General features: G+C 37.6%; 5 protein-coding genes across 5 annotated transcripts; 2 read left to right on the top strand and 3 right to left on the bottom strand.

Annotated features, from left to right (window-relative positions):
• Positions 1–134: 134 nt before the first annotated feature.
• Positions 135–9557, bottom strand: stra6l (STRA6-like). Its single transcript, XM_008416998.2, has 18 exons — positions 8075–9557; positions 7700–7784; positions 5996–6096; positions 5780–5910; positions 5568–5688; positions 5444–5489; positions 5182–5307; positions 4879–4949; positions 4446–4554; positions 4179–4332; positions 3891–3966; positions 3680–3761; positions 3224–3272; positions 2868–2985; positions 2671–2790; positions 1576–1739; positions 865–1008; positions 135–778 (listed from the first exon to the last, which is right to left on the bottom strand). Exons 1-18 carry the CDS (start codon positions 8098–8100, stop codon positions 546–548), a joined length of 1956 nt encoding a protein of 651 aa, XP_008415220.1. The 5' UTR covers positions 8101–9557; the 3' UTR covers positions 135–545.
• Positions 9558–9655: 98 nt separating this feature from the next.
• LOC103469264 (probable pancreatic secretory proteinase inhibitor) lies at positions 9656–10592 on the bottom strand. The gene is made up of 4 exons (XM_008416875.2): positions 10484–10592; positions 10118–10149; positions 9919–10031; positions 9656–9788 (listed from the first exon to the last, which is right to left on the bottom strand). Exons 1-4 carry the CDS (start codon positions 10533–10535, stop codon positions 9743–9745), a joined length of 243 nt encoding a protein of 80 aa, XP_008415097.1. The 5' UTR covers positions 10536–10592; the 3' UTR covers positions 9656–9742.
• Positions 10593–11894: 1302 nt separating this feature from the next.
• Positions 11895–13030, top strand: LOC103469194 (serine protease inhibitor Kazal-type 1-like). Its single transcript, XM_008416755.2, has 4 exons — positions 11895–12041; positions 12346–12377; positions 12479–12588; positions 12896–13030. The coding sequence occupies exons 1-4, from the start codon at positions 11990–11992 to the stop codon at positions 12939–12941; spliced, it is 240 nt and encodes a 79-aa protein (XP_008414977.1). The 5' UTR covers positions 11895–11989; the 3' UTR covers positions 12942–13030.
• A 2684-nt stretch (positions 13031–15714) lies between these two features.
• Positions 15715–17274, bottom strand: LOC103469108 (serine protease inhibitor Kazal-type 1-like). Its single transcript, XM_008416654.2, has 4 exons — positions 17118–17274; positions 16713–16747; positions 16526–16632; positions 15715–15865 (listed from the first exon to the last, which is right to left on the bottom strand). Exons 1-4 carry the CDS (start codon positions 17167–17169, stop codon positions 15802–15804), a joined length of 258 nt encoding a protein of 85 aa, XP_008414876.1. The 5' UTR covers positions 17170–17274; the 3' UTR covers positions 15715–15801.
• Positions 17275–17400: 126 nt separating this feature from the next.
• LOC103469040 (serine protease inhibitor Kazal-type 1-like) lies at positions 17401–18735 on the top strand. The gene is made up of 4 exons (XM_008416543.2): positions 17401–17526; positions 17979–18013; positions 18094–18200; positions 18595–18735. The coding sequence occupies exons 1-4, from the start codon at positions 17475–17477 to the stop codon at positions 18638–18640; spliced, it is 240 nt and encodes a 79-aa protein (XP_008414765.1). The 5' UTR covers positions 17401–17474; the 3' UTR covers positions 18641–18735.
• The last annotated feature ends 462 nt before the right edge of the window (positions 18736–19197 follow it).

Raw genomic sequence — 19197 nt, 5'->3', positions numbered from 1 at the left:
ATGTTCCCTTCATGGATTTTGTAAGACATCCAGGAAGAACCGTGGGACCCTTTCTACAAGTACTGGACGAGTATGAGACAAACAAAGGAAGCAGCTCTACAAACAGGATTGTTTCAGACGAATCCACAGTTCCACACATTTAACAAGTTTTTAATGTAGCAAACAAGAGAAAAATGTTACAGTTGTTTAAAACCATTGTAAACTGTTTTTGTACTTCACAATTATTTTTGCATTGACAATTAAGTGACATACTTTCAACAACCGTGAACAAACACATGCATTCTAGACAACAACATAACATCTCTGAAATCTCCCACAGTTAATTAAAAAGAGTCGGCTCACCTCTGCAGCCGTGTTAACTTGAGTTATCGCTGCCTCGAAAGAAGTTGGAATAAATTAACAATTCAAATGCCCAACAATTATAATGGAAAACACCTATTTTCCATTATAAGACAGAATCTGCCACAGTTTTAAGTAATTTGATCCAATTTGTTCAACAGCTTAAAATTCTGCTGAGCCACACAGTTTTTTTTGTTGTTGTTTTTTCAACAGTCTTCTTCTGCTGTGATTATTATTTCTGGTATTCCCTGTGGTGCCGATTGCTGGTTCTGTATTTGTGATGCCATGACCCAAGCCCGAACTTCTGTCTCCGTCTGGGTGGGTGATGATGACGATGCTGTGGAAAGATGCTGTTTCCTGCGCATTATCAGAGGAGGGTTCTTCAGCAGGGTGTAAAGCAACGCCCAACGCCTCCTGGCTCGGCTGTTGAGTGGGGATGCTGAAGAGCAAATATGCCAAAAATGTTTATGAAGTTTAGGTACAAATATGTTGGACTGCCATGATGCGAAAAGGTACTTTTCCAACCTGATTGAGCATTGTCAAATGTGGCGTAAGCAGTCGCATTGTGTTTCTCTATTGTGCTTGAAACCAGAAGCTGGCAGAAACACACCATGACTGGGTTGTTGTGGTAATGATCCGCAAAGATCATCCCTATCCATGTACTGTAGCCTGAAGCAAAAAGTTACATCCACAGAAAACGAGTGAGAGTGAGGATTAAATACAGAGAAATATATGTTCTTCATATAATTTAGAGTACTTTCTGGGTTAACCCTGGTTAAGCAGGTCAAAAATAACCCAGTGAGGTTGCTTTCTTGCCATTTTTTTTTTTTTTTTAAGTTGTTAGTTTATGTTACGGCTAATCACTCAAAACATGTTTTACTGATGTCACCCCAAAGTTGATCTTACCTCTAATAAATTTAACAAACTCAACATTTTTGCATTATTACCCCAAGTTTCCATAAGTGGGTCAACCAGCATTCATTTCCTGTGAAATTTCATTTGAGTGTTTGATTGTGATCAAATTTAAACTTGCAAAAATTGTTACTGATTTCAAATACAAAACGTGAGTTTGATTGGAAATAATTATTTTCTTCAACAGCCAACCAGGCTAGGAAATGAAGCTTAAACATGAAATATGTCTAGACTTAGATTTGACAGCTAAATATACTTAAAAACCTGAAGTCAACGCTTCTGTACATGTGTTTTTCTCTTGTTTCTAGTAAAAGTTAAGCTCACCGGCATCCAGGTTTTCATATCCTCTCTGCATTATGGTTCGGTCAATGCGGGACACCAACCACGTTCCAACCACTATGCTAAACAGCAGGCGGATTATGCAGGTGCTGATCCCCATCACCACATTGTAGAAAAAGAAGAAGTAGTTGAAGCAGTGGAATGCCTTCCTGGAAAGTACAGTGAGAGAAAGGTCAGATTTTGGATTGTTTTTGCCTTTTATCGTTCTCCCACATTTTTGGTTGTAGGTATTAAAGAGGTGGTATTATGCATTTTACAAACACTTGGTGCCATTTTAAAGCACAACCAAGTAACTATGTTTTGTTCAGTTTTCATAAAAGTCCTGCATATATAAAACAAGACTTAACAAAAATTTGATTTCGCAAATTCTCTTTAAGAATGTCCTACTATTTCCGACTCCGCCTTCAGCACGCCATCACGTTTTCTCATTATGCTCTTSACAACACTTCTTAAGAGTGCTGGACTGAGAAGTAGCTTGTACCATAAGCTCAACAGAGCTGCAGTTTCACCAGGTGTTTGCTAATTGCTGCTGCCTCTAGACTGGAGGAGCTGTGTGGGCAAATCGCAGGACAAAGGTTCTGGAGATTGCAGCTCCAAAGTCGAGCTTTGTTGAATTAGGCAGCACTTTGTGAGATTATACATTTACTCTCCAGGTATGCTTCAGATGAAAAAACTCAAAAAAAGTTGATTTTACATAATGCACCCCCTTAAAGTAAGTTTCTATGAGATAACTATTGCTATGGAAGAGAACTAGCCATTACATTTAGATAAAAAGTTTTATAAATATGGTTAGGATGAACACGAAATGTTTGACTGTACAAGATGATTACATAATGTAATCGATAAAGTAATGGCACTCCGGAATTTTCTTTTTAGTTATCCAGTTTTTCTAGGGAACCAATAACGGGGAAGTCTTTGTTTTATGGCGTCTGACATGTTCACTTCATTGGAGTTTATCTAATCAGCGTTTGCCCTTTGTCAACAACCACTCCCAGTCCTCCAAGTTATTATTCACTGTCGAACAAAGTATCCTGGTTTAGCTACCATTTCCCCCCTTTTACATTTCCAAAACATACATACCTGTTGTTGAGAGCCAGAGGTTTCTGCTTATCATTGGGGAACATTTTGTCCTGAAGAAAGAAAATGTGAACCAGAACTACCTGCAGAATCACCAAGCCGACCACCATTCCGATGGTCAGACTGAGAGACACATGAGAAAAGAGTCAGTGAGAGGATCCATCAGCATGCACAGCTAACGACAGGGGAAGTGGCCTTACAGAATGAGTCCCAGGTTTGACAGCATGGTCAGTACTTTCCCATTCTGTATGGGAAGAACCAGCAAGTAGGCAAACAGAAGGGCAAACAGGAAGTAGACAAAATGGACAATCAGGTAGCCTAAAGGGAAATAAGAGGGATATAAACTTTTAAGAATAGTTTTATTGTCAAACTGCAAATTTAAATCCTGCTACTATTTGAAGATTTTTCTTTTAAAAAATAATGTCAGTAATTTATGCTTTCTCATCATTTGCTTATTACACAACACAGACATTGGCTCTGGGGATTCACAGAAATATTTTTTATTTTGATCTAAAACCCATGAGTTGTCTCCATTTTTATAAAAATAAAGACTTACCCCATAACGTGAAAGCTATTTGCCATCCAGAGTATCTCGCAATGGACGCCTGTGAATTTAAACATTTGGCATTTTGAGGAGAATGAGCTCTTTATCTCAAACATTTACATAAACTCAAAATGTCTTGTTCACACTTAAAAATCCAGTTTATACAAAGGCCTAAGTGACCTTATGTGTGCCACATGTTCAAGTATTCTTAATGTCCTAACACATGTGAACTGAAACCAAAGTCAATTTGCACCAGACTGGAATAAGTTCACACCTAACAGTGGCAAACATCTTAAAAACATTCAATAGATACACAAAGTTGAGCTGCTCAAATCAACAAATCATTTACTTTCTAGTCTGTTTGTGTTACATGATATTAAAAAAAACCCTTTCCTCAACCAAACTAATATTGTGACCCTTATTCTTAAAATGGCATTGAATGTTCATATTTATGTGTGTTTTACTCACAACGCTGACAGCAGACTTAGGATTGTGGAACTTCTCTGGAAGAAAACCTTTCTGACCCCTCCAAAGTCTCTTTAAGTGTTTCCTAAGGCAGAAGATCATACCGAGAATAACCACAGATCCAGTAAATAGATGAATTTACCTTCCAAGGCTCAGACTGATCAAATTAATTATTTCTAATTGGAAATGTTTTATTGAAATGTTTCCATCTTACCTGTAACATACTAATATATGGAAGGTGTACGCAACAGAGTTGAAACTGGCAAAGATGGTGGTGGCAAGCCAGCACTCTACAACAAACCAAAATGATCAACTAATTTAGGCACAAATATAAAATGCTAGTCAGTTAGCGTTAATTTAATTTAATCAAACTGTCATTCCCAATTTATTTCCAGTATTAACACTGGTAGAGTTAAGCACCAATAGAACGATTTTGACGATAAAACAAAACATTTTAAGAGTCCTTAATTCACTCTTCTGACATGACGATAGAGGAACTCACTCCTGGCCACGTAGATAAACTCTTCCATCTGCGGTATCATGTATCTCAACTCTTGTGTCTGGCTGCAAGAGTCAGTAATGTTTTTTAGTGTATCCTTCCAGTGCTCTACTTGGTCAAAGACAACATCACTGAGGCTGTAGTCTGCTAGTGTCATCTAGAAAAATGGCCAAGAAAACACATAAAAGCGGAAATAACTTGTTGGTGAAGGTGATCGCAAGATCAAATGAGCATCTCGTACAAATTTTATTGTTGTTTTTTTTCCTGTACCATATATAGGCCTATGAGGGATACAATGGACGTGCCAATGATCCTGTTTGGAAACTTGAAGTACGGGTCCCAGTCATACACTCGTTTTTGGAACCAGCTGAGGGGTTTACTGAAAAACAGAAAGTAGGTTTGAAAATGGAGTGTGAACAAGTCAATGTGAAACGTTCACAGTTTTTTTTTTTTCTGATTGATTTGTTTGCTGTATGATTTCTTCTATGAATTCATGTCTGGGAGAGAACTAAGAGATAACTAAGACCTGTTGTGCTGTTTCTTAACTTGCCTCAAACATTGAAACTTATTACAAGTTGCTCTTAATGTAGACAAATTTTGTAAAACATTTAAGTTCTGCCACGTCTCTTACTCATAATGTGCTTCTGTTTAGCTTCTCTGCGTATGAGAATGAACATTAAAGGTTTCCGTGTGTGTGATTTACCTTTGTTGTGGCGTTCTCAGTAGCCTCTTAATGTGGTCTACCTGGTGTTGACCAATCAGCTCTTCAGAATCCTAGCGACAGATTCGGCACAGTTGCGCTCAAAACTGTTTGTTAATGTTTCAAAAAATGAGCTAATTTTTAAAAAGAACATTTAAAACAGAATTTTGCAAAAATAAAAAACAATGCCCTGAAATCACATCATGTTTTGACTCATGTGAAGTCTTATATTGGGTTTTCTTTTCTCCACAGCAAACGTGCAGTATTTCATGGACTGATTTCAGCTTACAAGCTCGTCACGCTCACCGCTGTTTCCAGTTGCAGACGTATGCGCACATCTTTAACCAGCATGTAAATAAATCGTCCCAAGAGGAAGACAAGCGAGAGGATGCAGGGCCACTGGAAAATTATCTTCTGGTATTTACCCAAAACCTTCAAAAAACACACAGAATAAACAGCCAAACTATTTTTTCAGATATCTTTGAACAACCATGGAGCATGTAGTGTATGTTTGTGGAAACTGGATGTTTGTTCCACTGCAGCATCTTAAGTTTTATTAGCTACCAACCTTTCCATGAGGACAGGTGGCTGTATCCCAGACGGTGATCACAATCCTAGAAACAGCAACCGGGACATTAAATACAAATTATTACCATAATCTATCTTACTACTACACAGAACTGAATGCCTACCAGGTTATAGAGTAGAGTATCCCCAGCACTGCGCCGACCGTTCTGAATGGCGTGGATAGGCAGGCGAAAAATGGGAAATACACCAGACCCACTTCCAAAGCTCCGACAAGGTACACTATCGCTAAGGATAAGCAGACAGCAATGGGTCAGGGATTTTAATTGAATGCTGCATGCAGAACATGGTGATGACATAGAACAGTAACAGGAAGTACCTCTGGCCCACGGTGGGACTGTAAAAGGGATGTAACGCTCAGAAAAAAGCAACAGAACGCTGCTGGACACTGCGCCAAACGCAAAGCCATAGGACCAGCGGTTACTGATGCTGCCTATTGTATCCAAAGGTCTGTGAAAAAGGCATTATTAATATAAGAGAAGTATGTTACTAACAAAGTAGCACACTGAATTATAGGAGTCTCATTTTGACTTACACCACAATACCAAAACGGCCCTTTAGAAATGGCAGTCTGTGGTCAATGGCCAGTCTCTGTGCTCGTCTCTGAAGAAATGACAACGCTCCTGTAATCAGGACCTAGAAAGCAAGATGACACTTAATTAGTACAACTAATTAAAATAACTATTATGATAAAAACAAATTTCAAAAGTAGCTTGTAAAAAAATTTTTGCTTTACATCTGCACATATTCTCATTTGCTGTTGATTTGAAAGTGAATGTCATGGATAAAGCAAAAAAAAAGTCAGATAGATGTTTTAAAAGAGAACATCCAGAATCCACTCCTTAATTCCAGGTCAGATTTTGATCAAGGCATTTTTAAACGATCAACATTGGAACATCTGACCATCGTCGGTGAGGTGTGTCTGTTAGGTCAGCTGACTGACCACACAGGTTTTGATCGACCCGATTTCAACGATGATCAACTTATCTTGTGCAAACACCTTGTAAGACTTAATTTTAGCACAAACACATTGATTTAATGAATTTCCATTTCCCTTAACTAAACAGAACACAATGAGAGACTGTATTGGCTACTGAAGGCATCACTGTAATTTAGACCTGCACAGAGAGCGACTAAAACACTTTCTAGCATTCAAAGCAAAGCGCACATGACTAACTGATAGCCACGCTGAAATATGCCACGAGCCAAATGATCTACACATCAGATGACAATACCAAGGACATGAGCCAAACGTAAACTAGCTCTTCAAACTCTGAGCTACATTGGGGTTTATTAAGTACTGTAGATCTATCCGTTGAGTATGATTTATCTTTAATAAATGATTGCGTTTTGCAGTTTTCTTGTTTGCCTCGTATTTAAGCAGCATGTTAAGGCTGTCCGGTAGAAACTCAGATGGGAGAAGATATCTGTTGCTGGCAAGAAAAGAAGAACCTTCAACATTCATAACTGTAAGCAGTCCTTAGGATACCAAAGAACTGTAGAATCGTTACTAAGGTTATTGAGTATTTTCAAGCATGTGCGATTGATATTAGAAGTTTTAATGTCACAAATGGAACTTTTTACCATCAAACACCTTGTCTTTAAGTGGTGTGATTGACATCGCAGACAAAACCCTCCGATTGGGACATCCCTAGATAAGAAAAAGCACTAAATTCATTGTAAAATTCAGTTGGGCTTTGATTAGTCGACCATCCATTGTCTGTACTCGGTTATCCTTGCAGGACCAGTTGACCACGCTGGAGTACCCAGAGAGAACATGCACAGTGCAACCAACAATGCCATCAAGCAGCAGAGATCTCATTATATTATAATTTTATTTTGCTTTATGATTTTTGATGCTGCCATGGTTTCATGTGCTCAGGCTGAAAATCATTTGTGATTTTCAGCCTGAGGGTTAGGGTTAGGGTTGAGCTGGATTAATATTTTCTTGAACCAGATAACAGGCTCCTCCCACATGTTCTAAATAACTGGGTCACTTGGTTGGACGTGCAATGAAAAATTTAGGTTAGAAATTTACAAAAACCTTTAATTAATTAGATTTTTAATGCAAAAAGAATAAAAATATGCACTGTTTTTGTTCTGACAAAAAGTCATAGCTATTTGTGACAAATTGTCTTAAAAAAATATCTTTGCGCAACTTTCTAGTGATTCAAAAAGGGCTTGCTGTTATGCTGTTTCTTGTTTTATGTACTGTAGGAAAAGTAAACCACTAACTTACTGCTGGAATGAGAGAAAGATGCAGGAAGAGGTCCAGTGAGATTTTATTTTGACAGTCCACCACAACTGCAGTGACATTGGGAAATCTGTAGAAATATAAACATGTAATGCATTATAGCAGACAATGCAAAAATAAACAGATCCCAGGCGTAATAAAATAAGTGGAGCTGATTGTCGTAGATCGGTGGTTGAAGACGCATTGGGCGACCTCATTTTTTTGAACAATGTACAAAATTATTTTTTAAAGCTCAGAGTCAGCCAATAAAGCTCTGCTTTTGTGGACCTTAAGCTAAATCAAATGGGAGCTGATCATGGCAAAGTGAAAAACATGATCATAAAACTCTTTCTAGTCTCTGAACTGGATCTCTGTACTTACTCTTGCTCCTCTGTGATTCTTATCATCCTTGATATCGCAGCTCATTGAAGTCGAGAGATCCTTGTTTCTGCTCGACTGTACAGAGAAGGGAAGTGGCCGGGGATAGAAACCGCATCTCAGCTTCCTGGTGTCAACCACGTGACAGATCTGACCTTTGACCTTAGGATTCAACAGATAGATTCCCGCCCCATTTTTCTTTTGATGTCCCGTTTTCGTTTTCACATGCCAAAGTATTTGGTGACAATTTCCCATTCTGTCCAGAGATGTGTCTTCTCTGACACACGGAGCAGATATTGACCGCGGTGTTACTCAGTATGAGGAATGTAAACAGTGAGCTAAGCCACCGAGATAACCAGCAAATCATTCACCAGCTGCTTTGCCTTAACAGATCAATACGCCAGACTTTATTACACAAAAGATTTCTGTAATGAAGTTCTGAAGAGGAAGCTGGTTTCATGACGTAGGCTAATTTATAGAACCGGGTCTCATGCAGCCATATCCTACTTTCACATCCCATTACCATTACAAATTCTGCAGTGTGTCATTAGTATTTTAGGTGACCGACTAATGCAAAGCAGTGCGCAGTTACGAGGTGAAATGACAAGAACGAATAATTTCAAAATGTTTCTTACAAGTAAAAATCTATTTCTTTATTTAAACGCCTCCAAAAGAAATTAAGTGCAACCAACTCCCTTCAAAGTCTGCTAACTTAAAAGGTTAGAAAATCATGGAGGTTTGTCTGAACATGTGAGTGAGCACACAAGACAGAGATTAAGAGGCACAAACTGGATTAAAGTTGTGAAGAAGTAAGAGTTAAATCATACAATAACCAAAGCTTTGAACACCTGTGTGTGATCTGTTCAGTGCGTCTTCTGAAAACTGAAAGAGCACAGCACTACTACAAGTGGCAAGACATCCATCTAAACTGACAGACATGATAGCGTCCTCAAAAAAGAGCAGTTCCTGTTCAAGTCGCATCTCATAATAATTCCTGTTTCCAGTTTTTAACAACAAACAGGAGGAAAAACATCGGCTGAACAAATGGAACCAAAATGTAACATAAGGGCTGTGTGAAAAAAATAATTTGTCACTTCATGATAACTGGAAAACAGCAACTCATCTTAACACATGGTGGCGGAAGCATCATGCTTGGGATGCTTTTCTTCAGGAGCAAAAGAAGAGCAAGTCAGAGCTGATGGGAAGACGGAGTTAAATACAGGTCAGACCTGGAGTAAAACCGGTCAGAGGCTGGTTGAGCCAATCAAATAATCAATCAATAAATCAGGAGTGAACGCAAAAATACACGACACGTACCTTAGATTTTTAATTGTAATAACATTTTGAAAGCGTTATATCATTTTCCATCTGCTTCACAGTAATGTGCTGCTCTGTGTTGGTATTTCATAAAATCCAACAAACGATGACGAAATGTTTAAACAACTATAAATACTTTTGTAATGAAGATGTATTTTTCCATCCGGTTTCTGTTTAATTTATCTCTAGTATCTCTTTAGCCTTCCTCATGAACTTTGTATGCAGCCACAATGTTGCACAATATTGAGGAAAACAACAAGAAGCTCACACATTTTGACACTTTATTGCAAATTGACAGCAGGGGACGTCGATTTCCGGCCTGCGTTACAGCGTTGACTTTATCAGCCGTACAGGTCAGCAACCTTGTTCCTTCACGATCAAGATGTCCATCTTGGTTTGTCTGAGGAAAGAATTGTGACACATGTCTGCAGTGGTGGCGACTAAAGCATTTTGTTTTCCAAAGAATCAGCTAGGGTGACCCAAAATGAATCTGTGAATCCCAGAAGTGTGGAGCAGCTGTGTGTACTCACTGTCTCTGGACGCAGAGGAGACACTCATTGGCATAAGTGTTTCCATCGCTGCCGCAGACAGGGACAAAGTTCATGGGGCATGCCATGATCTTCTCCAGAGCAGGGCAAGTAGGCTGACAGACATAAAAACAGCACAACATTAAATTCTGCTCAATTACAGGGAGTTCAAATAAATGTTTAATCCTGAAATTCATATCACCTTTCTCATAAGTCCAGAATTGTCTGCAGCATCTTTAGAAAAATAAAAGAAAGCAAGTGCTTTTTGAATCATCCAACATAAATTTAAGTGTTGACGTCAGAGTTCATGTAACTTTAAAGCTTCAGTTGACTAACTTCTTTCAGCACTGAGTGCCAGTAAGGTGCCTATTACGGAAAATCTAGATCATTTTGTATCTTTTTCTTGTAGCATTTGACCTTAACATAGTGAACAGCATAAAGCAACCTTTATCACAGCAGGACTCATTGTGAACAGAGATAAAATAGATACTATTGTTTTTTGCTACAAAATGACTTAGAAGAATACTTTCAAGGCACATTAATCACAAAAATACTTTTTTTTTTTTACCTGCTGCAACACAGATGAGCAAAAGCCCGAGTACAACAAGTCTCCCAGCCATGATGTTGGTGGATGAATAACTCAGACTGGACAAATACTTCTCTCTCTACAAGTTCCTTAACTGTGTTTACATGGGCGTGTGTGTGTGTGGGAGTCTGACAGCTGTTCGGGCTCCCTCGTAAAATAGTCACCATCATACCTTGCACTGTCATAAAGATACTGCAAAACATGTGACAAAACCAAAGAAAAAGTTCAAAGTAAATAAAAAAAAATAGAGACTTATTTGATACTTCAATTAAAACAAGGTTGTAACTTAACAAAATGTGGGAAAAGTGAAGTGCAGAGAATACTTTCCAGATGTATCTCTAGCTCTGGTCCTCTACTAAAGGGTCCTTGGTAGAAGACTGAGGGTTGTTTGCAGCATCTTAGCTGTTCCTCGGACTTCTGGACTGGGATTTCTCCAAGTATCTGGATGTGACCACTTCCCCAAAGACCCTTCAAGTACCACATGCTCTTCCCTAACCCATTGGTATATCTCCAGCTTAATGTGTTGCCATCAAAAGGGATGGCCACAACGGCTGTCCTCTTCTGCTTATCAATCATCACAACGTCTGTTTCTTTGACCTTTTCTGTCATTCACCATATAGTACAAGGCAGTCTTGCATGGGAAGGCAGATGGTGTGTGTTCAACAAGGACACATTGATGGTGACAGACAGAGCGGTGACCAAACTGGCAACCCACTGACTTCTACCACTGTCCAAGGGGATGTTGGCTCAGTCTTTCTCCACTACCCGAGGGGATGATGCGCACTTTGACCCAGTGGTTTCCAGTTCATATTCTGCACAAATGTTCTTCACTGGTATGGTAGATCTGTGGCATCTATTACTCTGGTGCTCAAGGCCTGCTCCTGTGCTGCCATGGTCAGTGCTCTGTGCTGTCCTTCAGTCCAGCCATTTGTAAGTTTTGGTCATATCAACTATTTCTCCTACGTGTTGATGGTACATCCCATATGGGGGGTTTTCCTGCTATGATGATCCCTTCAGCTCCTTCTCTTCCAGTTTTCACTGTGTGAGGGATTCACTGAGTGCTTCATCTTCTTGATGTATTCTTGGAGTTTGGATATTACATCTTGAATGGTGACTGATGCTCATCAGACATCTGCCTCTTGTGCTGTTAGTGGATAGCCTGTGGATACTGGATTTGGTGTGTAGTGCCAAGTACCATTTATTTTTTAACATCATGGGTCTAAATTTCATTCTTTGGGAAACTTAATACCAGCAAGGCTTAACAGTTATCTAGACTTTGCTCTTGCAATTCAGCTGACTTCGCAAAATTTGCCTTACCCATTGCAGGCATTTACTTGTTGCTGCTGTATATCCTGGATCATTGAGTCACTGTGTCACTCACACCTAACAAACAGCTAAATGTAATCAGAGGCGGTAACCGATAGTGGACCTGTATATATACACACGCCCGCATATCTGCTTATTCGGAGTTATTCATCAACGAACACCATGACTGGAAGACTTGTTGTGCTGGGGCTTCTGATCATCTGTGTTGCAGCAGGTAAAAACATTAAGTATTTTCTTGTTTAATTTGTTTTGAAGGCATTTGTTCAAAGTAGTTTTTATTTATTTTTACAATGGAGATTTTTAAATGTTTATGTTAATCACTGCTTTATGTTGACGTCCTATGATAAAAATACACACATAAATTATCTAAATTCTCTTTTGAACTTATAATAGACACCTTACAGCTTGATTCATACTGATACTAACGGCTGAAAGTCTAAAGCTGGTTATATCAACTCTGAAGTCAACATGGTTAAATGTAAGTTGGATTATGAAAAAAGACTATTTTTTTTCTAAAGATGCTACAAACAAGTCTGGATCCACAAGAAAGGTAATATGAATTTTAGAATTAAACATTGATTCCTGGATGGATAAAACTTACTAAGTTTGAGCATAATTTTACATAATGTTGGTATTTCCTATGCCCACCAGCCTTCTTGTCCTGATGGAAATATCCGGAGATGCACAAAGATTTTGGACCCTGTGTGCGGCAGCAATGGAGTCACTTATGACAATGAGTGTCTCCTCTGCAGGGAGATGCAGTGAGTACACACAGCTGCTCCACACTCACAGTTCACATGTTAATTTTAAGTCACTTAAGCTGATTCTTTGGAAAATAAAATGCTTTAGTCACAAACTGGTAGTATATCTAGATGCTAATCAAACATGGAGTGTTTTTTTGTTGTTATTTTAAAAGGAATTCCTGTCTTTTCTTGACACAAGTTTTCAACTTAGACACACTTCTAATTGTCCCGAAAAAATATTCAATTTGTTTTATTTGTTGTTATTAATACCATCTGATTTGAAGAACTGAATCACTGCTATGTCATGTCATAATTCTCTCCTCAGTGAAACCAAAAAGGACATCTGGATCACCAAACAGGGACCCTGCTGACCGGTGGTTGATAAAATCAACACTATGAGGCAGCCCAGAAAAATTATATCCACTGTTGTCTCATTGAAATAAAGTCTAAGTTTGATCAACCTGTGACCTTCTGATTGTTTTTCTCAATAATGTGCATACATTTGTGATGCATATTAGTTTCACAACCCTGAAAAAACAAAAATCTTATCAAGTATTTTTTGTATCATAGTGCAAATGTCACAGTACATTTGAAATAAAACAAATTTAAGTAACAATCAACTTCTTTCCCACATACAGGAGCTTGTCAATAATATCTTAACATTCCACAGGCAGATTTTTTTAAACACATGTAGCATTTTTTCCATGTTTTAAGTGAAAGAAACTGCCAGTGGAACTAATGCTTTTCAAATTATTAACGGGGCAGCATTATTGTGTAAAATATACTTTTTTGAGCTTTACATCATGTTAGAATGTTATGCCCTGTGAAAAACATGCCTGGCGTGTTGCTTTGATTCTTCCATGGATGTTTGAGAAATCCTTTAATGTACCGTGGTAACCATTCAACTGTACTACGGGGGAATTTTTTACACATTTTCAGTCTGAAAAGTGTTCTCAAAACTTTTAATATCTGTCCTAAAATTCTTAGATTGAAAGCAGGACTTCATGTCTTTCTTCTCAAACTTGTAATGCTTGTGCTCAAAGCTTCTGCTCTCTTTCAAACAGCGGCAGATCTACTGGAGTGGGAGGGTCTGGCAGTTGCCACCCCAAATGATAATCTTGTCACCCTTGTTGCCACTCCAGCTGGCGACTACGAATTTAAGAAATAGTGATGGCAAAACTGACATTAAGAACATGAATATATTTTTTCCGACAACATTGAATGCAACACAGTGTAATCTGACGCGAAGTAGTGGCAAGTGCGAGAGGACAGAGCGCGAGGCAGCAGCATTCATATATATGGATGGATATGTATTACTGGACTGGACATTACGTGACTTAGCTCTTAAATTTCTACAAAATAAAGCTGTATTTTCCTCAGTCCAATGTTGACACCTTGAGATGCCATGAGACCTAAATTGTGAACATTATGGCATGGAGTGCATCCCAGTTTTCCATGTCTGGCATATAACCATTCATTTCATCTTTTAAACTGGTTATATTGATCCTGTGTCCAGACAGAGGGATAATCAGTAGCCCAGCATCATGACCTGTTTGTTCTGAAGATCCTGCAGCTTCCACTTCTCTTCCTAACATGGCGCCTCCTCACCCTGAATCTCGTACTGATGGGAGGAACCACAAAGCTCTGTTAAGTTAAAGCTCATCTTCTGAAGTTGGGATATTTTTCCTCCAACAGGTTCCAGAGGAATCACCTCAAACCAGATGTTGGACTGAATTTATTTCAATGTCATTTGTGAATGTCAGAGCCTCATTTTCAACAGTGGAGCTATAAAGGTTGAAAAAGATCATTATCTTGGAGAAAATCTCATCAACATCAATATTTCCACTAAAAAAGAGGCAAAAAACAAAATTGTTTGATAAAGGAAAAGCCTCTCAGACTCTGAGCTCAAAGCACCAAACTATTTTTTTTATAGACAATTAATTTAATTTCACATAATTATCGCGGTAGAAGACATTTTTGTTTATTAAATACTTAATGAAACGTATTTGCCGTGTTTGTTGTGATTGACATATAGTCACAGACTAACGAGGTAATTAGTCCAAGTTTGTCGTTTATTGAACGTTCAGAAACTACAGCGGCTGTGATGCAGCAAGGCAAATGTAAAACAACCTGAACAGCTGATCAACTCTAAACCACTCGCACATTTTTACTCTCCGTCTCTCATTTAAGCACACCCCTTGCCATGGCAACCTCCTGAACTTCACAAGCCGACCAGAGATTACGTAAAAAAAAAAAAAACATTTAGTCCGTTACGATATCAGGTTTTTAGGCTTGATATTTATTTTGCAATCATTAATAAGCCTCTCATGAACTCAGAGGTGGTTGATTAGTTAATTTTAAACTTCTGCTCTTAGGTAATGGAACTGAAACGCCCATAATTGCTCAACACCTTTAAACAATAATTATTACTAAGATTATTATTGTTGTTGGATCATTCATTTGAACATGTTTTGTTGATTTATTTGTTGTTCTTTAATAAAGTCATAAACATTTTGATAAGGAGTCAGAGGACGTGCTGGTCTCAGCCTCCTGGCTGCGTTCAGTTTGTCACCTAATGCCGAGATCGACTCAAAACCTTCCGCGATCAACTTATTCCACCTCTGCTCTAGCAAAGCACAAACAGTTCAGAAACAATATGAAAAACGAATCAGTCACGGCTAATTAGTGGGCGCAGTCGCGGCTGCACAGAGACCCCTTTGATATTTTACAGCAGACAGCTGCTCCCCTCTCTTGCAGGTACTTCGTACCCCCGCTAAATCTTTTAGGGGTACGCAGTACCCTGCTGTACCCCCTTACTTTCACCCCTGCTGTTAAGGTTGCCAAATCTTGTGTTTTGGTAGTGCTAACACTAAAACATACGGAAGAGGATTAGGGCCACTGAAAAAAAAAAAAAAAAAGTCAATTTTTTTTCAGTAGCTCAAAATGTTTTTGTTTTTTTTTCAGAATTCAGGGGAAAAAGTAAAAAAAAATTAAATAAATCAGTAGCCCAAAGAAAAAAAATGATTCAGAATTCAGAGAGGGGAAAAAAAATCAGTGGCCCAAATAAAAAAAAATGAAATAATGTGGTGAATCTAATATTCATCAAAAATTGATGCATAATATTGAGAAAAAACAACCAAAAGGTCACAGGTTGATCAAACTTAGACTTTATTACAGTGAGACAACAGTGAATATATCATTTTTCTGGGCTGCCTCATTGTGTTGAAGTTATCAACCATACTGGAAGAATGTGCAGGTTCCCCTGTTGGAGATATAAATTTTCCTCTTGGTTTTTCTGAGGAGAGAATTGTGACATGACATAGCAGTGATTCAGTCATTCAGCTGATATTTATTTAAAGCAACTAATAAAACAAAGAAAGTCATTTTTCTGGACAATTAGAAGTCAAAATGTGTCTAAAGTGAAAACTTGTGTCAAGGAAAGACAGGACTTCGTACTTTCTACTACAGGGGTGTCCAAAGTCGGTCCTCGAGGGCTGACATCCTGCATGTTTTAGTTCTCTCCCTAGTGGTTGTAACAATCTCCTCAGCAAGTCAATGTTCTCCTTATGTCTCTAATGAAAAATCATTTGATGCAGGTGTGTTAAACCAGGGAGAAAACTAAAACATGCAGGATGCCGGCCCTCGAGGACTGACTTTGGACACCCCTGTTCTACTATATTCTCTAAAGAATAAACAAAGCCTTACATGACTTTAGTAAGATTGACTTAAATTTGTTCAGTTACATCAAATGAATAAATGGTTGATATGAATTTTTTGGCTGTATTTTTAAAGAGGAAAAACTGGAGACATCCTTTTGTAACCAGTTTTCAATGTTGTCACATTCAGTGATTAGCAGGTTGGGACAACAGTACTTTTTTATTTTCCAAAGAATCAGCTTAGGTGACTTTAAATTAATATGTGAATCATTGAGTGTCTTGGAGCTGTGTGTACTCACTGTATCTTCAGGCAGAGCGTACAGGTATTGGTATAAGTGATTCCATCACTGCCGCACACAGGGCGAAAAGTGTTTGTGCATCTGTAGATCTTTGGAGGACATTTGAGCTGTAAAAAATGCAACATTACATGAAATTCTGTTGAATAAGTTAATTTTATTCATGCATTTAATTCAACTTTAATTTTACCAAAAGATCGCTCTTAGGAGGCCTGTCTGCAGCACCTTAAGAAAAAAGAAAGCGTCTTTTTAATGCAACTTACTTTTAACAATATTGACTTCAAAGTTGATATAACTGGCTAAAAATGACTACTTTTAGCTCTGATTATCAGTATGAATAAAGCTGTAAGGCGTCTATTATGCATTCAAAAATTTTTTGACAATTTTGGATGTGTTTGTTTTTTACTGTAAGACTTAATCATAATCAGCATACATAGTTACAAATATCCTTTGTAAAAAAAAAGAATACAATTAAATCAAAAAAAAAATAGATTTAATTTTAAATTAAATCTATTTTTAATTTTGAAGGCATTGAAAAAGGCATTGAAAAAATGCCTTCAAAACAAATTAAGCAAGAAAATACTTAATTTTTTACCTGCTGCAATATAGATGATCAGCAGCCCCAGCACAAAAAGTCTTCCGCTCATGATGTTCGTTGATGAATAACTCTGAATAAGCAGATCGGTGGGTGTATATATACAGGTCAACTGTCTGTCACCGCCTCTGATTATATGTAGCTACACTTTTTAGAGTGTACATGTATTACCCTCCCTCCAGACCGAATAACAATCTGATGTCCTGCTAAAAAAATCCTTTCAGTGTGGATCAGGGAGTCCCTGTGTCGCTCACTCCTAGTAAACAGCTACATGTAATCAGAGGCGGTGACTGATGGGAGACCTGTATATATACACCCACCGATCTGCTTATTCTGAGTTATTCATCAACGAACATAATGAATGGAAGACTTTTTGTGCTGGGGCTTCTGATCATCTGTATTGCAGCAGGTACAAAATTAAGTATTTTCTTGTTTCATTTGTTTTGAAGGCATTTTTTCAAAGTATTTTTTTAAATTTAATTTTATTCTTTTTTTTTTACAAAAGATATTTGTAACTATGTATGATTATGATTAAGTCTTACAGTAAAAAAAAACATGCAAAATTGTCAACATTCTTTTATGAATGCATAATAGACGCCTTACAGCTTGATTCATACTGATAATCAAAGCTAAAAGTAGTCATCAATAGCCGGTAATAACTTTGAAGTCAACATTTGCATGTCACATGGGCAGAATAATTTGTTCTACCTTTGTATTTCTTACGTTTGTTGCATTCTGTTTTATTTTGTTTTCCTTTTTCTTGATTGTCTTTTCTGTCTGTTCGACATAAATAAATAATAAAAAAAAAACATTGTTAAAAGTAAGTTGCATTAAAAAGACACTTGCATTCTTTTTTTTAAGATGCTGCAGACATGGATCCTCAGCGCCACCGTAAGGTGAAATTAAAGTTGAATTAAATGTATGAATAAAATTAACTGATTCAGCAGGATTTTATATAATGTTGCATTTTTCACAGGTCAGATGTCCTCCAAAGACCTTCGGCTGCACAAAGATTAAGTTCCCTGTATGCGGCACTGATGGAGTCACTTATTCCAATTCGTGTATGCTCTGCAAGGAGATGAAGTGAGTACACACAACTCCTAGACACGCAATGATTCACATATTAATTTAAAGTCACCTAAGCTGATTCTTTGGAAAATAAAAAAAGTACTGTTGTCCCAACCTGCTAGTCACTGAATGTGACAACATTGAAAAATGTTTATACAAAAGGATGTGTCCAGTTTTTCTCTTTAAAAATACAGCAAAAAATGTAATATCAACAATTGGATGTTTTTATTCTTTAGGGAATATAGTAGAAAGTATGAATTCCTGTCTTTCCTTGACACAAGTTTTTGCCTTAGATACATTTTGACTTCTAATTGTCCAGAAAGAATGACTTACTTTGTTTCATTTTTTGCTATGAATATCAGCTAAATGACTGAATCACTGCTATGTCATGTCACAATTCTCTCCTCAGTGAAACCAAGAAGAAAATTTATATCGTCAAAGAGGGGCCCTGCTGACCTGTTTGGTTGAGAAATTCAACACGACGAGGCAGCCCAGAAAAATGATATCCACTGTTGTCTCATTGAAATAAAGTCTAAGTTTGATCAACCTGTCAGCTTCTGGTTGTTTTTCTCAATATTATGCATCAATTTGTGGCGCATATTAGATTCACAACACTGAAAAAACACAAAATCTTACCAAGTATTTTTGTGTAGTTATAGTGCACATATCTTACTACACTTGACAAAACTATGTTACAAGCAACTTCTCTCCAAGACATAAGAGTTAGTTTTAAGTCAATAATGTCTGAATATTGATAAAGTACAAGTTCCACTGGCAGTTTTTTTTTCTAAATCATAAGACTTTTTTTTTTCTTTTTTTTTTTACAAAAAACTCCCAGTAGAACTGGTACATTTTAAAATGAATATTGAAATGGCAGTATTGTTACCTAAAATCAATTTTCTGAACTTTACATCATGTTAGGATGTTTTTCCTTCATCAAAAACATACCTGGAGTTTTGCTTTGATTCTTTCTTACTAGTTAGAGAAATCCTTTAGTCCTGCATGGCAGCCA

Source organism: Poecilia reticulata, linkage group LG1 (genome assembly GCF_000633615.1).
Source record: "Poecilia reticulata strain Guanapo linkage group LG1, Guppy_female_1.0+MT, whole genome shotgun sequence".
Lineage (NCBI taxonomy): Eukaryota > Metazoa > Chordata > Actinopteri > Cyprinodontiformes > Poeciliidae > Poecilia > Poecilia reticulata.
Note: the sequence above shows the minus strand (reverse complement) of the source record. Positions and strands in the feature narration are given on the sequence as shown.